Below are 16790 nucleotides of genomic sequence, written 5' to 3'. Positions count from 1 at the left end.
AAGCAGTAGCAGAAATGCCACTCTGCTTATTAGCTATAAAATAAATAAATAATTTAACAAGGTGCATGTCTGTCAAAATTGGTTAACACTAATAGCATACAAAAACAAAAACAGCTTAGCTAACTCTGAGCTAATTAGGCTAAATGGCAGTCAACCGTTACTGCAGGAAAAAATATCAAATGAAATAAATACATTAAAAACGTGAGTAGCATCAGAAAACCTACATTTCTGTCTTTTTTTAAAAAATTGTTTTCTTTTTAACTTTCACTACAGTCTGCCACCAGTAAGCCTACTTTAGCTCCGAGTTACATTTCTTGATTTTGTTATTTTTCACCTATTTTCTTAACCCATCGTTTCCCTTTCAGGGTCTTGATGCTGCTGGAGCTTGTCCCGGCTACTGTTGGGCCAATCTGGACAGGTCGATGGGCTGGAATGAACGCACCCGCCTGCTGGGAACAAACTGGCTGGCATAGCAGGGAGTTCCCCAAGCTACCCTGTCGCTGCCCGCCGGCGGGCAGACGGGGGAGCAATGGCAGCAGGGAAGCGGGGATCCCGCTGCCTGTTCGGGTTTTTCTAATTATATTTCACCATTCTCTTATTATTTTTTTGATGACCATGGACCTTTTCTAAACCTAAGAGAGATGTTTGCTGCTCTTTTTATCCACCACTTCCGGGTCCGGTGCATTGTTCATTCTCGCTAAACAACAGAAAATGAAGCAGGACATCGTTATAATCTGTGTTTTTTTGTTCAACTGAGCTATGGTATCAAGATAATTTCCCTACCAAGGGATCAATAACATTCTAAAAAGTTAAATTCCTTCAAAGCTTAATAAATGAGGCCCAAAGCGCATGCTCACTCAGTTGAATCAATGTTTCGGGAGTCAAATTGCCTGTGACCGACGCTGTGATGTATTTGGTAACATGAAATTTCGTATTCAGGACTAGAATGAGTCGTATTCTAAACCAGTGTTTTTGAAAAAAATTTTATCCACGGCACACTTTAACCTTGACAAAAATCCCGCGGCACACCAGCATCCAAAAATTAAAAAAGGAAAAACTCATAGTCTGTAGTGATCTACAGTCCCTCCGCAATCTCACATGCATTTTTGTGATAAATGTGGCAGAAAAAGCTGGAAGTTGCAGCTGTTTTTTTCTAAAAGATGTAATAAAAGTTAAGTTAGAAGATTTAAAAACTGTTTGTTGTGTGTTCGTTGTGGTTTCAAGACGTTTAACAAAAAAAGGCCCATTGTTCGCTGAGACGATGTCATTGTTTTGTTCACTTGTTCCACGGTCTGATACCGGATCCCACTGAAAGCTACACCGCTGAAGACGAGCTTTAGCTGATATTTTTGTTGGAACTGAGAGACTTTATGAGCTAAATCGGAACAAGGAAGTGAAGACTTTAACCACTTCTGATTGGTCAGACTGATGACATGTGATTAAGCCTCCAAGAATGATTGGTGGAGACAGTTAAAGGGGCGGGACTTTTCCGAAAACAGCTGAAGCTGCGGCTAAATCGTGGTACCGTCATTTTTATCAAAATGTCTTTAATAGAATCAAATAAACACAAAAAAAAGTATTTTACGATCTTTCATATTCCTAAGTACTCAGTGTTTTATCATGGGCTGTTTGAAAGAACAAAGAGCTGATATCCTGGAGATGGGAAATGTTTTTAGATCAGTTAATGAGGCCAATTTCCCACGGCACACTGGTTGAAAAACACTGCTCTAAACACACATGTCAAACGTAAAACTAAATGTTGTATTAATTTTTTTTGTTGCATTTTTTTCCACAATTTTGTATTTATGCATACGTGTTTTATTGACAGATATCTTACCCCATAGGTTTCATAGTTCTGGAAAGTACGAGTGCAAACATGAACTACTTGTAGTTTTCTCATTCTTAAGCAGAAAGATTCAATAACCATTTTGTCTGCTTGTGCAGCCATGAGCATTTTTGTTGTTTCCTTGCTCTCCAGATGCAGTCATATAACTTGTCCCAAAAATCATCTTTGTGATTCCCATCCGTGAGGTTTAGTCTGTGTGGTTTAGTTTAGCAATCAGCTTTTGTATTTTCTAACTGATTTTATGTTATGTACAGTTAGTGAAGCCCGTTGAGACAACTGTGTTGTAATATAGCACTATATAAATAAAACTGAATTGAATTGAATTTCTATTTCAAGCCTCTGTTTCTTAGCTGTTAGAAGCTCTCTGCACACACTTTGACTTATGTCTTAACTTACACAAATGCAACAATAAATAAACTCACCCAGAACAACAACCAATAAAATAACTACCCCAACCTGGAGCAATACTGTTAATTTGTACATCAGAGACCAAACTTTCTACATCAGTTTCAGCTGTTCATGATGAAAAAAATGAATCAAAAATGCTTTCATTTTTACTCTGATTCTAATCTTGATTTTTCTTTAGTCAACATTTAATCTTCTTAGAGCCAATTAGGTGGAATGATTTGTGTTTTTCCAATGACAGAGTCTCCATCAATGGTTTTGCAGTGCTTCATAAATGATAACGTAATTATCTGAAAGAACATTTGGTTGCAATTTTTTGGCAAAAGGCACAAAGATTGCTTTTGAATACTGTAAATTATTTTTCTTCCAAGATAAAATAATGATGTTAAACATTTTTTTATCAGTTTGAACCCCTTTGTTTACCAGTAAATATAGTATGAAAGCAATCAATTTTAATGAGTTTTACACATTCATAAGAGTACTTACCGAAAACAGTTCGAGCAGGAACCGATTCCTTATTAATCCAAAAGGAAACTTGAGCCAGAATGACAGTCATTATGCAGGGAATGTACGTCTGAATCAGGAAAAATCCCATTTTTCTTTGGAGATGAAAGTGAACGGTCATGATGGCATATTCACCTGCAAGAGATGCAACATAAAATGTCACTTTCCTTAAAGGAAAAATCTTAACCTTTTACAAAATGAAAAACAAAAGTGGAAAAAAGCGGAACCTTTAATCACAAAGTATATTGCATTAAAATGCAACATTTAACAAAATGCATAAGTTATAAAACATCAAGTCAGTTAAAGTTATAATTATTAAATAAAATATATTATTATTATTAATATATTAATATATTATCAATATGGATTGAACAAATTGTTAAAAAGTTTAGTAAATTTCTAATTACCTGTGTTTGATTTCAATCTCTCACTCGATACAGTCTGACCTATTAGGTCATACTGTAACAAACTGGAAGACTCCTGTGGAACTTCAACAGACGACGAAGGTCCCTTCTTCCATGTGTACACAATCTCGCTGATTGGGTAAGCATCTAAACACAAACAAGCAAGACCTTTGTGGACGCCCCTCATTTTCCAAACAGATTTAATTTAGATAGACATTCAGAAATTCATTTTGCCACTTGAGGCTTCTACGTGTTAAACTTTTATGTGTTTCCGAGCTTTATAAATAAGAAACCAAATAAATAAACAAACATTCGAATAAATAAGTCAACATGCTGTTGAAGCAGCGTGTTTACTGTATTTTTAAATCCCCAAAGTGCTGCATTCTTGATTTCAAGCTTTAAAACACGTCGAAGATGTCTTGTCAGATGGTCAGTTAAAGTGTGACACAGTGATGACTTGAGAGTGACACCATCTGTCAACGCAGCGCGGCTTAAGAGAAAACACACTCACAGCTCCCAAACTTGAGTGGGCAGGCATGTCCATCCATCGGGAAGTTCATCAGACGCATAGGACACTCTGCATTTATAGTTAATCTGACAGAATGAAGAAGAGGAGATATAAGGGCTAGCTTTAGATACTGACTCTAGCTTAGTAATGGCTGCAAGTGATAGCATTTATCTTTTTAAAGATCCATATGGGGGATTTCTTAAAACAAACAAAATGTCAATGTTTCAAAGGTTTTGACATATTATTTCTTCTTTTATAAAGCACAATATATCAACTTTAAGGCCTTCAAAGCTAAACTCCTACTTTACCACACCTGAAAACTATTTATTTACATGGCTATTCTTTAGTTATTTTTATATGCTGTTGTTTTTTTTGTTTTTTTTTCAGAGGGAATATTTTGAAAACCTTTCTTGAATTTAAGGCAAAACCAAAAGCACAGACAAAATCTATTTTCTCAAAAACCCACGCCAATTAAAATGGTGTTTTTAACATGAATGTATTGCATTTTTCTCTTGGAGAACATTTACAAAGAAAATTTAGATTAAAACTGCATTTCTGACTGTTTCTTTATTTAAATTGTTGTGAATCAGGAGTGGATGGAAAAATGCCATTTAGAAAAGCTTGTATCTGTAACATTAAATCTCAATCAACGGGACATAAGCTCCCCGCTCCGCTCCATTCTGATTCATCCACTTGTAGACAAATAGATCCGTGTTCGTCTTTGTTTTTCTCCTCTTAGCTGGAATCTGGCTCCAAACTGTACGACTGGTTAGCACCAAGATTGCTCGCCATTTTGGGTTGGAGTTGTAAGAGGCTGTATATTAGTGGGAAAGAGTGTGATTAATGGGATGATGAAAATTGGAAGCGGGCTCATTCCACGCCAACAGTCCAACCCACAATTCAAAGTTGAATTTCTAATGAAGTCCTGCCACGCAGCAGAAACTAAGTCCTAGAAAATGACGAAGGTTATATTTTAATTTTGTCTAAAAATGTCATAAACATAATGAAAAGACCACTGGGAACACTTTTAAAATAAATAAATAATCGGAGTGGGTCTTTAACAAATACACAAATATTTTTGTGAGCAGGTCTGAACCAGGAGCAGGTCTGAACCAGGAGCAGGTCTGAACCAGGAGCAGGTCTGAACCAGGAGCAGATCTGAACCAGGAGCAGGTCTGAACCAGGAGCAGGTCTGAACCAGGAGCAGGTCTGAACCAGGAGCAGGTCTGAACCAGGAGCAGGTCTGAACCAGGAGCAGGTCTGAACCAGGAGCAGGTCTGAACCAGGAGCAGATCTGAACCAGGAGCAGGTCTGAACCAGGAGCAGGTCTGAACCAGGAGCAGGTCTGAACCAGGCGAGCTGCCCGTCCTTGGAGCTGCCCCTCTGTGATGACGACTACGGTCGGCAAGCAGTAAACAGGAAAGGTTCTTAAAAATAATTATAAACAAAACAAAAAACTAACGGGCTGAGTATTAGGTTTAAAAAATAAAAAACATCTAAATGTAGACATTCTCTAAGTAAAGTTCTATGTGACTGTCGACCTGTGTCACCGCCACGACACGGCGTGTAATTCCAACAATGTTCCGACCCAGGTGGGACAACGATTGAGGATTTTGAGAAAACTGAAGTTCCTGAAGACAACAGTACGTTTAATGGCAACTGAGCAGATTTGTTTGCTTTTAACAACTTTACCAGTATCGTCAATATGTAATGAGGAATTAGCAAACAACAAAGTCTCAAATGTGGCGAGACATCCCAGAATAAACACGCAGCTTTGCCCAAAAACATCCTGATCCAGATGAGAAAAAAAAATGTTTGTTGACAAAAAATCTTTTGGAGAAGTGGATTAACTGCTGATTAATTATGACATATTTGTTAGTTTTGTGGCCTCTTGGGAAATAGTTCTCATCGGAACCCATTAAATAATTTATTTATATCTATTCACAAACTTTAAAAACGAGTGAAATTATGCCATTCACTGGAAACACCGGGTTTTCCAAAGGCTGTTGCGGCTCCCTGTGTATTAATTTCTTTGGGAAACAGATTCAAATGGCTCTTTGAGTGGTAAAGGTTGCCAACTCCTAGTTTAGACTCTAAACTAAACATGTTATGCATTTAAATCCAACGTTTTAGTTTTGTTTTAGTTAGGTAGATTTTCAACACTTTTTTGGTTTATTCTTTGGGTATACGGGTGGGTGTGGCGACATGAACAAGATCTGATAGATATAAGGGGAGCAAGGTTGTGGATGGATTTAAAAGTCAGGAGAAGTATTTTGTATGTAATTCGGCCTGTGATTGGTAGCCAATGGAGCTGCTGCAGAACAGGTGTGAAGTGTTGGATGGAAGGTGTTTGACAGATAATTCTGGCAGCTGAATTCTGAAGATGTTGTAGTTTTCGTGGAGTTTGTTGTGGTAAACCAAAAAGAAGGAGTTGCAGTAATCCAGGTGGGAAGTGACAAGACTGTGCACCAGGACGGCTGTGGAATGAGGACTGAGGAAAGGGCGAAGACAACGGATGCTGCGAAGGTGAAAATAGGCAGATCGGATGATGTTATTGATGTATGATGTGAAGGAGAGGGTGCTGTCGAAGATGAGGGGAGGGGGAAATGGAGGAGTTTTCAAAGGGAATGAATGGAGAAGTTCTGGACGCTTATTTAAAATGGATTTAGTGCCAATCAGGAGTAGTTTAGTTTTATCATTGTTTAGTTTTAGGAAACTAAACAATGCATTTAGTGTCGTCTGCATAACAATGCAAGTGAATCTTGTATTTACGGAGGATCTGACCAAGAGGGAGAAGGTAAATGATAAATAACAGGGGTCCAAGGACACTGCCCTGGGGCACACCTGTGTTGACAGGAGCTGTGTGGGAAGTGAATATTTTTAATTGAATACATTGGGTGCAACCAGATAGGTAAGAGTGGAACCAGTTGAGGGGTATGCTACTGACACCTATGGCGGACAGTCTGTCTAGGACAGAGGTGGGCACTGAGGGCCGCATTCCTGCATGTTTTCCAGCATACCCTGCTCTGGCATGTTCTAATTGGCTGGACACACCTGAACCAGGTAATCAGCCATGAGTAGGGCAAGATTATTGGCTGGACACACCTGAACCAGGTAATCAGCCATGAGTAGGGCAAGACTATCTGGAAATCATGCAGACACACCGGCCCTCGAGGCCTGGAATTGCCCACCCCTGGTCTAGGAGGATGGTGTGAGAGATTGTATCGAAGGCTGAGCTCAAATCAGGTAGGTGGAGGATGGAGAGTAGGCCGGAGTCAGCAGCAAGGAGGGGATCATTGGAGATTTTGAGGAGAGCCGTTTTTCTGTGCTGTGAAGGGGACGGAAGCCAGACTGGAATTGTTCATATAGGTTATTCTGAGAGAGATGCATGCGAAGTTGTTCTGCAACAGTTTTTTCAAGGATTTGGGAGATGAATGGAAGACTAGAAATGGGGTGGAAATTGTTGAGGTGGGAGGGGTCTAATCCCTTTTTATTTTGAGAATAGGAGTGACAGCAGCCTTTGTGAGAGGAGAGGGAACAATTCCAGTGGTGAGCGAAGACTGAATAACATTGGTGATAAGAGGGGACAGGGAGGGAGGAGTAGCTTTGACCAGAACTGTAGGAAGTGGATCAAGTTGACTGGTAGAGGATTTAGAATGTTTAATTAGCTCAGCAATTTCGTTGACTGATGGTAGAGAAAATTATGAAAATGAGTGATGTGGGTCCAACAGGAATGAGGGAGCTGGATCAGAGCCAGGATTTACTAATAGTTCCTGATGGATGTTCTCTATTTTTGCGCTGAACAAGGAAGCCAAGGTGTCATAGAAGTCCGAGGTGTACAGATGGGTTGGTAGTTGGTTCGTAGGCTGTGTGATTTTTGGAAAAGAGAGAAAAGAGGGCCTTAGAATTCCCTTCACATGTGTTTATTAAAGTGGAGTAGTATGCTGAATTGGGTTTAGAGATGGAGTCCTTATAGTGGGAGAGGTGACTGATGTACATGTCCGTGTGTATGGAGAGACCAGTTTTTTGTACAGTCTTTCCAGTCCACGTCCTTTAACTTTTAGTTGTCTGAGGGAGGGGGTAAACCAGGTGGAGCATGGATATCCAGGATGCTTTGAAGATTGTCATTATAATGTGAGACAAGTTCATCAGGTGTGTGGAGGGGTGATCCAGTGGATGCAATATTGACATTGAAGGTTACTAGGGAGTGGTCAGAGAGAGGAAGGGCATCCACTTTGCAGGCATTTGGCAAGACACCAGAGCAGCAGACAAGGTCCAAAATATGTCCTTTGGTGTGGGTGGGAATTGATGTGTTGATGAATACCAAAACTGTCCAAACAGGATATGACATCTTTGGTAGTTGAATTGTTGGTTTTGTCCATGTGGATATTAAAGTTACCCAGAAGTGTTATGTTTGTTGAGAGTAGGGAGAGGTGTGTCAAAAAATCTTAAAAGTTAGAGATAAACTCCTTTTTGGGTTTAGGTGGGCGATAGATGGTGGCAACGATAGCTGAAGTTGATCCAGAGAATTGACAGACTAATGATTCAAAGAATCCAAGCACAGGTGCAGTCACAGTCGCTATCCTCCAGTTCTCACGATAGATCATTGCTAGACCGCCTCGCGGCCCGAATCACTTGGTTCGGCAATGTAAACAAACCTCGACGGAGTGGCTTCATTTAGTGGAGTAAAAACCATTTAATAGGACCAGGTGACCGGGTGAAAAGGACTGCAGGATAGGCTTAAAGACCCACTTTGATGAAATTGCTTTTGGTGTTTTTTTTTTAACACTTTCTTGTGGCATTTTTCTGATGATGGAGGATATAAATAAAGAATATTAAGATCAAAATTGCATTTTTGAGTATTTTTTAATCCACATAGCTGTGAATCAGGAGCAGATGAAAAAACGCTGTTTGAAAAAATGTATTTATGTAATATTTCTTTAAAATAAAAAAAAAAAAACGTTTTGATTCTGGCTAAAACGGCATAATCATCATTAAAAGACCATCTGGATGAAGCTCGTCTGCTGGACTTTAAATATGCAGTTGTAGAGTTTGATAAGGTAATTCTTCTCTATGGCTACGTTCACACTGCAGGCTGAAACAACCCAATTCCGATTTTTTTGCCCCTATGCAACCCAAATCCGATCTTTTCATGACAGTCTTAACAACACAGATCCAATCTTTTCAAATGCGACCAGGGCCACTTGGGTATGCCATCCTGAATCCGAAACGTATCCGATCTTTTCAATTGCGACCGCCGTCTGACCGGCCAGGCCACCTGAATCCGAATCGTACGTCATCGATACGCAACAGACGTCATCATTCTGCGTTGAAATAGGCGGGAACGAGAACATAAACAGCAACCATGGCGGACGAGGCTGCTGAGATCAGTCAGTGGAAGGGAAGCGAGCTCACCGATTGGATTATTATTTGGGGTGACAGCTCTATTCAGGCCAAACTCCAGGGCTCTTATCGCAACCAGGCGGTTTTTGAAAAAATTTCCAGCTAAATGGCCGAGCATGGTGTTGAACATTTCCCGCGATTACTTTTTTTTTTCTTTCTCCCCTTTCCGACCGTGGTCAGAAGCGCGGGGGGCTCAAGGCGGATCCTCCGCCTCCCCCTCCTTGTTCTGATCCTTAGATTCTCCAGGATTCTCCAGAACGGGTTAATAAAGAGTCCATAGCATTTATTTTGGGGGAAACCTTCTTTTATTACCGTTGTCCTTCCTCCGTAACACACAACATGAATGCGCGCCCACACTCCCCCCCCCCCCCCCCCATTCTCTCCCGCTGCACGCGCTCTTCTCTCTCTTACACAAACGCGCGTGCGCGTGGCCCTAACACATACACATTCCCATTCCACAACAGTGGGTACAGATGATCCCGGCTCCAATGCCTTCTTAAAAATGAGAAGATTGTTATTGTGCTGGCTCCTTTGTGAAATAAATTTATTAATGAAAAAAGAGCTCCGCTGTTGACAACACTGTTGTTGACATCCATGTTAATGTTAGCTATTTCCGCAAACAACGAGTGACGTCGTTCACTGTTGAGTACTCTTCTGCGCATGCGGGTCAACTCTGCGTCGTTTCACGGTCACACTGTAGATCACAAAAGTTCTTGCAAAAAAATCGGATTTTTTCAAAAATTCCGAATTGAGCATTAAGCCCTGCAGTGTGAACGTAGCCTATGAGTTCTTGCATCGCCTGTCCATCCTGGGGGAGGATCCCTCCTTCATGTGGACACCCCTGAGGTTTCTTTGTTTTTTCCGGTATCCGTTTTTTTTTTAGTTTTTTCTTACCGCGAAGGGGGGTCTAAGGGCAGGGATGCCCAGTTTAGTTTAGTTAGTTCAGTTTAGAATTTTTCTATTGAATTGTATGTATTCATGATCATTTTTATTTTATGTTTACCCTATATTTATCCACACAAAGCCCATCGAGACGACTGTTGTTGTGATTTTGGGCTATACAAATAAAATTGAATTTAATTGAATTGAAAAGACCACTGTAAACACTTAAAATAGATCAAAAGTTGATCAGAGCAGATCTTTAACAGCGAGTGTATTTAGTTTATGTACTGATGTTTTTATTTGTTTAAAAAAAAGTAAATATTGATTTAATTTAGCTGTGTTAAACCTATGATAAATTTCTCTTTAAAGTTCTATCACTGCTTTTTTTTTTAAAATTGGACCCCCACCAACATTCTGTATAATCTAAATATTCTTAAATATATTGGTGTACATATATCATTTATAAGTTATTTAAAAAAAAATTGTTTTTGTTTGGGGGGGAGTCTCAAAAACGTGATCCACCTACACTCAAAAAAAGGAAATTACCAGCCAATTAAGTTAACGAAAAAGTAACTTGTCATTTCAACCAGAAAATTTTATGTTTGTAAATCTTACGTGAATGAATCATGTCGATTGTACATAAAAATAATCCATTTAAAAGTTACTAATTTCAATCACGTTGATCCAACATGATACCATTACATTGGATGCATTAGTAATCGCAAGGAATTGTGGGATACCATTTTCTTTGTCTATCTGGGCAGATTGGGGTCTAAGTGTGAGTTTTTGTCCATGGGTTTTATTGTCTAGCTGTTTTACTCTGTTTTAACTAGTGATTTAACCTGTTATGTTTATTTTTTTTTGCACCATGAGTTAAAGTTTGGTAGAGGATGATGACCAACCCCCTTGTGTGGCAAACTGTTAATGTTCCAATACTTAACACAGAGTTCGCGGTAATTGAGCTCCTGTCTTGTGATGGACTTTGCTGGGTAATTCATGTCTTTGATGTGAAAATTAAAAGACCCATTGGTTGTAACTTTGGAACAACATATCAATTACAGATGAATAAATAAAATTAAAGAAATAAATAGAAATTCAACTTAAATAAACTTAATTTACTTAGGTGTGACCAATTGAAGTGATTCAATTAAATTGGATCAACTTTTTTCTTTTTAGAGTGAGCAACAATATCAATTTAAAGTTGGGTGCAACTGCTCTATTTAAATTGAATCAACTTAAATTTATTAGTTTGAACCTAAATACATTAAGTTGACCCAACCTAATTACATTAAGTTGAGCCAACCTAAATAAATTAAGTAGGACCAACATGATTCATTTTTGTTCACGTAACGCAATCTAATCATGTGGAAATCCTTTCCATAATTTTTTTATGTTCATTCAAAGTGAACGTTTTTTGAGTGTATAGAATCTTGTATTAAAAATTAATGATTTATGTGTTTCCTCTTTTTTCCTCATTGTCTTATTTTGGAACAGAGCAGGAGTACAGTTGGTTTGAATTCTTTTCAAGGCCTTTTTTCAACAACACATGGCATTTTTCTATGTTTCTGGAATGGTTCTCTGCATTTCTTTTCACGTCTGTGCACAATCTTGGATGGATATTTATCAGATTTGCTTTCCAGGTCTGTGCTCTATTCTCGTCTTGGCTGGGTTTGGACCTGTGTGTCCAGCAGTGTTACCTCATGGTGTAGAGGATTGTTCCGTTCTGCATAATGCGAAACAGCTTGTTGGGGGTGGTCATGTTGTGAGAAATCGACCTCTTGCCATTCCGGAAAAAGGTGTCAGGGGTCCAGATCTTGCTGACCATCAGGTTGTTGAGCCGCAAGATCTCGATTGGACCATCAAATTTTAGCCGTTCATCGATCCATGTTTGACGAAAGAACACATCCATGGTATATTCCTGCAAAGAGAAGCTTTGGTCAAAAGTCGACTTACTGAATCTATCAGATGTCTCTGCTCCTGATCTGCCTTCATCATCTAGTACCCCTGGAGAGACCAGCAGATGGGTTTTTGAGCTATGATTTTGATGGAACATTGTTGTGTTTGGCCAATACAAGGTGTTCTGTGGGTATTTTGGGTTTGTTTGTGTTTGTAATTTTTTTCCCCAAGTTTCTCTGCCGACTATTCCACAATGGCTTTCACTGCACAGAAGTTCTACTTTTATTGATCACAAGAGAAAAATAAAGTAATTCCACCATCAAGCCTGAATATGTTATAAATTCACACAACAGCTAAAAGACAAAGAAATAAGTGAATTCAACTAAAGCTGATTTTTTTTTACGGTTTAAAATAAAGCCTGTCATGCTTCAACTCTGACTTCTCATCAAACTGATGGACTTTAAGGGCTGTTTACATGCTTATCAACACAACTGCAATCAGTATAACAGAGTTTTTGCAGGCTGTCAAACAATATCTAAAGCCTTCACAGTGCAGAGCTCAAAAGGCATACATCAATCAGCCTATCCCATGGCAGGAATAACCAGCCCATCCCAACATCATCCTTATTCCTCTCTCTCTCATGGTCGAGGATTGTCAACCAGATTAAAGTCCTAAGCTGTACTAATGACATCCTGCCCAAACGTTGGAATAATGAAGGCAAAGAGAAGCATGAGTTAAATACTATGTTTGCACTGCTTTCCTGGGAAATCATACATTATTTTTCCTCATCATTGCATCATTTCTCAAGCCAGTTATAAAGCATGGACAACATACCATCTCCACATCTGATACAGGTCCAAAGCTGGTGACAAATATGTCTGTTTTAACCTCTGTGACAGGCCCTGCAGGAGAGCAATAAGTACATTTTCTATAATCAAAAAATGGATTATGAAAGGCAGTGTGCTCAAAAAATATATATATAAAAAAGATGTAATCCATTTAATGCAATAATGCACTAAATGATCATGTAACTAGATTACTAAAAACAAATAAAAATGACTTTAGTTAGCTGAGGATTTTTGGAAAAGAAGAATGTGTGTTTTATTTTTTAAATTATCTATTTTGAATGCTTTTTCTTTCAGTTGCAGCGCAGAGAATACATGAAAAAAGACGCGCGCATGTACCAGAGGAAAACTATTTCTCCGTCGGAAAGGATTCCAAATATAGTTGTTTAAAAAAAGTGGGGATAAATGTATGTTCAAAAACTCAGTTATTAACATATACCTCCAAATCCAGGTCGGAGACGGTTGTCATACCCATCCAGCAGTCTATCCAGGATCCGCGTGATGTTATCCAAGTAGATACTGGTGTCACTGTTCTGATTTCCCCAAACACTGATCGTGCTGTAACTAATCACACAAACACCAGTCACATGTTTTGTTTGTTTCTTTTTTCAACAAAACAAATGGTTAAAAGAAAGGCAGAGTTTTCCATAAATGGTTCTATGTGCGCGAGCCGCTTTTGCCGTGCGTAAAGTGCGAGCGCGTGCAGAGAAGAAGAGTTACTCACCAAAACAGGAATGAGCAAGTTAAAAGGAAAGCCATGCCTCGCAAAGAGCCGAAAACTAACAATCCAGAGTCAACTTTAGCGATCAACATATTCCATCATGGAGACGCATGATTTAGTGCAAATCAGGTGTTCCTTTAGTTGCAACCGGTTATCACGCCAGTCCAGCACGACTTGACTTCCACTCTAGTGCGGTTGCGCCCGCCTCAGCCTGAATCGCTCAGCTGGAAAAGCCTAAAGAGTTTTCAAGAGAGTGAAGAGGAGGCGGGAGGGGGTAGGGGGGCTTCAATGTTGGCTTTATAAACATTTTTTTTCTTTTTTCTTTTTCTTTTAGAAAACAAATATTTGAAGTGCGATTGGAACAACTTCATGTGATTCTGTGGAATGGGAATAACAACGATTACGGGGCTGATTTGTCTAAGACAGCAAGAATAGAAACAGAGGGGAAGGGAGAAGTCGACAAGAGCTTGCACAAATACATCACATTAATGGACAGTGTAGTCAGGGATTCTTCTGCGTGCCGTGGAAATTCTAGCAAATGCATCAAATACTTCCCACTCAGCTGTTGCTGCATGTGTGTGTTTGCATGTGTGAAGCCAACGGGGCACAGGCAAACAAAAAAATGAAAATTGGTACTAAAGATAAAGCATGATTCACATAGTGGTTCGGTGGTTGAGTGGAGTGGGTGGAAGGCACATTTAGTGTACCTTCAGACTCCATAGACAAAGAGCAAGAGGGGGATAAAACACTGCCGGTCAGTCAGTTATGCCTTTCAAAACACTTTTGCCCTTTTTTTTCATTTTCTCTTAGCTGCATAAACAGACAAAAAGGAGGGAAAAGAAAATGTGTGCTGGAGCAGGAGGTGGTTTAGATTGTGCTCAACTGCGATTTTTAGCAAATCAAGTGCAAAACCCAACTTTCCAATCATTGAAACAACCTTATTAATCTTTAAAAAGGTAAATGATTCAAAAGGCAAAGGCTATCCAGGGGCGAAACTGTATTTACTGTAACAGATCCCACACTGTTAAAAAAAAAAAAAGGTTAATCATAAATTCTGCAGGCAAACCAGCAGGAGTTGAACCTTGATAAAAATTCCATCCTGTAAGGGAAAAAAAAATATCTAAAGTGTTCTGACCAGCATCAGCAAGTGTCTGTAGTTTTAGGTCTTGTGATCAATGCGCTAAAATGCTTTATTCAAGAGTAGTATTACTTTTTCATTATAAGTGGTATCATACTCACAGTATCAATAATTCATGCATGAGAGGGAAAAAATATAGGATTTGCTTCTGACAGCATTTAATGTGAAGTCTGATTGCGCAACATAATCTCTTCAACCCTGGTCTCTTTGTGCTTAAAAAAACAGTTATATAATGACCTCAAAATATGATTTAAAACATATGCAAAGAAGAAAGGTAGCTCGGAGATCAATGGCATTTTCAGTTGTCTTTTTTTTTATGAAGATTAGATTTTGTTAAAATGCATCTAATCATCATCACTGGATTTTGCTTTGTAGTCAAAGAAAACAAAGGAAATATTGTTTTCTGTGAAAAAAAAAAAAGATTGTTCAGATCTTCAAAGAAACCCTGTCTCTACAGAAGGCATTTGATTAGAGATCTTTGTGAGGACAATGCTGTAAGGAAACAAACATGTGCTGGCCATCTGGAAACTGGACTCCTTGTTGGTCCTATGAACATTTACAGAGTAGGAGTGCAAAAGCAGGAGACGCACCATAGTAGAACTGTATTGGAGGCAATCTCACAAGCAATCCCAGTTCAGTTGTCTCGTACACAATGTCATCTCACCCTAGTGTCATGATCAACTTGATCCCATCGAGTCATCTGACCAACTGTGGTGCAATGACCATGAGAGGCTTCTGACCTCATTTGATTTGTTGGCACAGGCCACGACTCTGGATGAGCCCGGACGAAGGGGAAAGGATTCAGTTTCTCGTTGGAGTGAATTTGGGTGGAGCTCCCAGCTCACATGCATGTTGCAAACAAACACATACTTGCAGGGCACAGACCTATCACAGTTATTTAATCCAACTGTGCAGATGGTTGATATAAGTAGCACGAGATATAGCCAGGCAGGCACAGCTAATCTCTATTTCTTACATATTATAAGCAGCACAAGTTTAGCACAAGATGATGTAGGTGCACAGATCCATTAATCTCAGAAGAGACAACTGTCATGAACTGGATCTGTATGGGAAATCAGCACTCACTTATGTGATATATGCTGTACATATGAGCCTATTAGTCGTTATTGTTTCCTCTGCTATTAGAGCAGTCATTTTAATGCACATCATAGCCCGCTGGCTGGTTAAGTGTTACACTGGCTTTTAGAAGCTGACTGGTAGATTGATTTGAAAAATGTGTTTTGTAATTGACCAAAAAAAACAAAACAAACACTGACTTGCAAACACAAAATGAACCGTCAGCCTTGGATTACTAACTGAAAGCTCCACTCTAAACCCCACAGTACAACACAGATGTTTGTTGTAGAACATGAAGGTTAATAGTGGTTAGAAACACCTCGGTATGACGCCAAAGTGTTCGAAAATCAATAGTTTTTTTTGTCATTTCCTATTAAAGCGAATGTCAACTGAACAATCTTAAATAATAGGAAGTAATTATATCTATCAGACAAAATTTCAACCAAATATAATCACTTCCAAATTTGTTAGACTCCCGCTTTATACGGAGATGATAAAGACGCAGTGAGTTTGATGGATTGCAATTAGGTATGCTTCGTTCCATGAGAACAATGCATCTCAACGCTTTGGTGGGAAGCAAATTCAATTATGCCAGTTTAGGAAGTACAATTACTTGGAAGATAAGCGAACATGCTTCAAAATCCAGTGTCTCTTGATGAGAAGTTAAAAAAAACAAAAAAAAAACGCAGTTGGAGTTTGTTAATGAGTTCATTATTCAACAAAATAGGATTCAATTAAGTGTGTCATGATATGCACTTTTACGTCCTGTGAAGAGTTTGTAACAAAGAGCTGAATGCAGTGACAGCAGATCCCACAGACATGTTGACCCTCTGTGAGCTCACAGATTAGAACCAGAACCATTTGGTTAGGTGGTATTCTTATCTTTGTCAAATATGTTCTTAAAAAGTAAACCTGGTGACTTTCCCTTAATATATATATATATATATATAAAGAAATCAGAGCATATAGACAAAGACAATAAAAAGACAGGAATCCAGATCTACTTCAAGATAAGAACGCACTGCCACTGTACTTTTGTTCCACGCAGTAGTCAGTTCTCCCTCTGAGCATGTTTTATTAAACAAAAGTACAAATCCAAAGTCATAGCCACATTTGCACACTCTCCCTTGCAGTCCCTCTTTAACGCTTCACTTCATCTCT

General features: G+C 39.0%; 1 protein-coding gene across 2 annotated transcripts in view; it reads right to left on the bottom strand.

Annotated features, from left to right (window-relative positions):
* Nucleotides 1-13976, bottom strand: part of gabra6b (gamma-aminobutyric acid type A receptor subunit alpha6b) — a 43265-nt gene extending 29289 nt beyond the window's left edge. Inside the window, exons 1-7 of one of the 2 annotated variants that reach the window (XM_023962604.2) lie at nt 13418-13976; nt 13133-13257; nt 12683-12750; nt 11650-11870; nt 3671-3753; nt 3163-3306; nt 2738-2890 (exon numbers count right to left, since the gene is read on the bottom strand). In XM_023962604.2, the coding sequence (XP_023818372.1) occupies nt 2738-2890; nt 3163-3306; nt 3671-3753; nt 11650-11870; nt 12683-12750; nt 13133-13257; nt 13418-13506 (883 nt within the window). In that variant the 5' untranslated portion in view covers nt 13507-13976. The remainder of the gene's footprint in view (nt 1-2737; nt 2891-3162; nt 3307-3670; nt 3754-11649; nt 11871-12682; nt 12751-13132; nt 13258-13417) is intronic. The other variant, XM_023962605.2, reaches the window with a different exon arrangement.
* Nucleotides 13977-16790: the final 2814 nt, after the last annotated feature.

This window comes from Oryzias latipes, chromosome 14 (genome assembly GCF_053564925.1).
Source record: "Oryzias latipes strain Hd-rR chromosome 14, Olatipes_Hd-rR_3.1".
Lineage (NCBI taxonomy): Eukaryota > Metazoa > Chordata > Actinopteri > Beloniformes > Adrianichthyidae > Oryzias > Oryzias latipes.
Note: the sequence above shows the minus strand (reverse complement) of the source record. Positions and strands in the feature narration are given on the sequence as shown.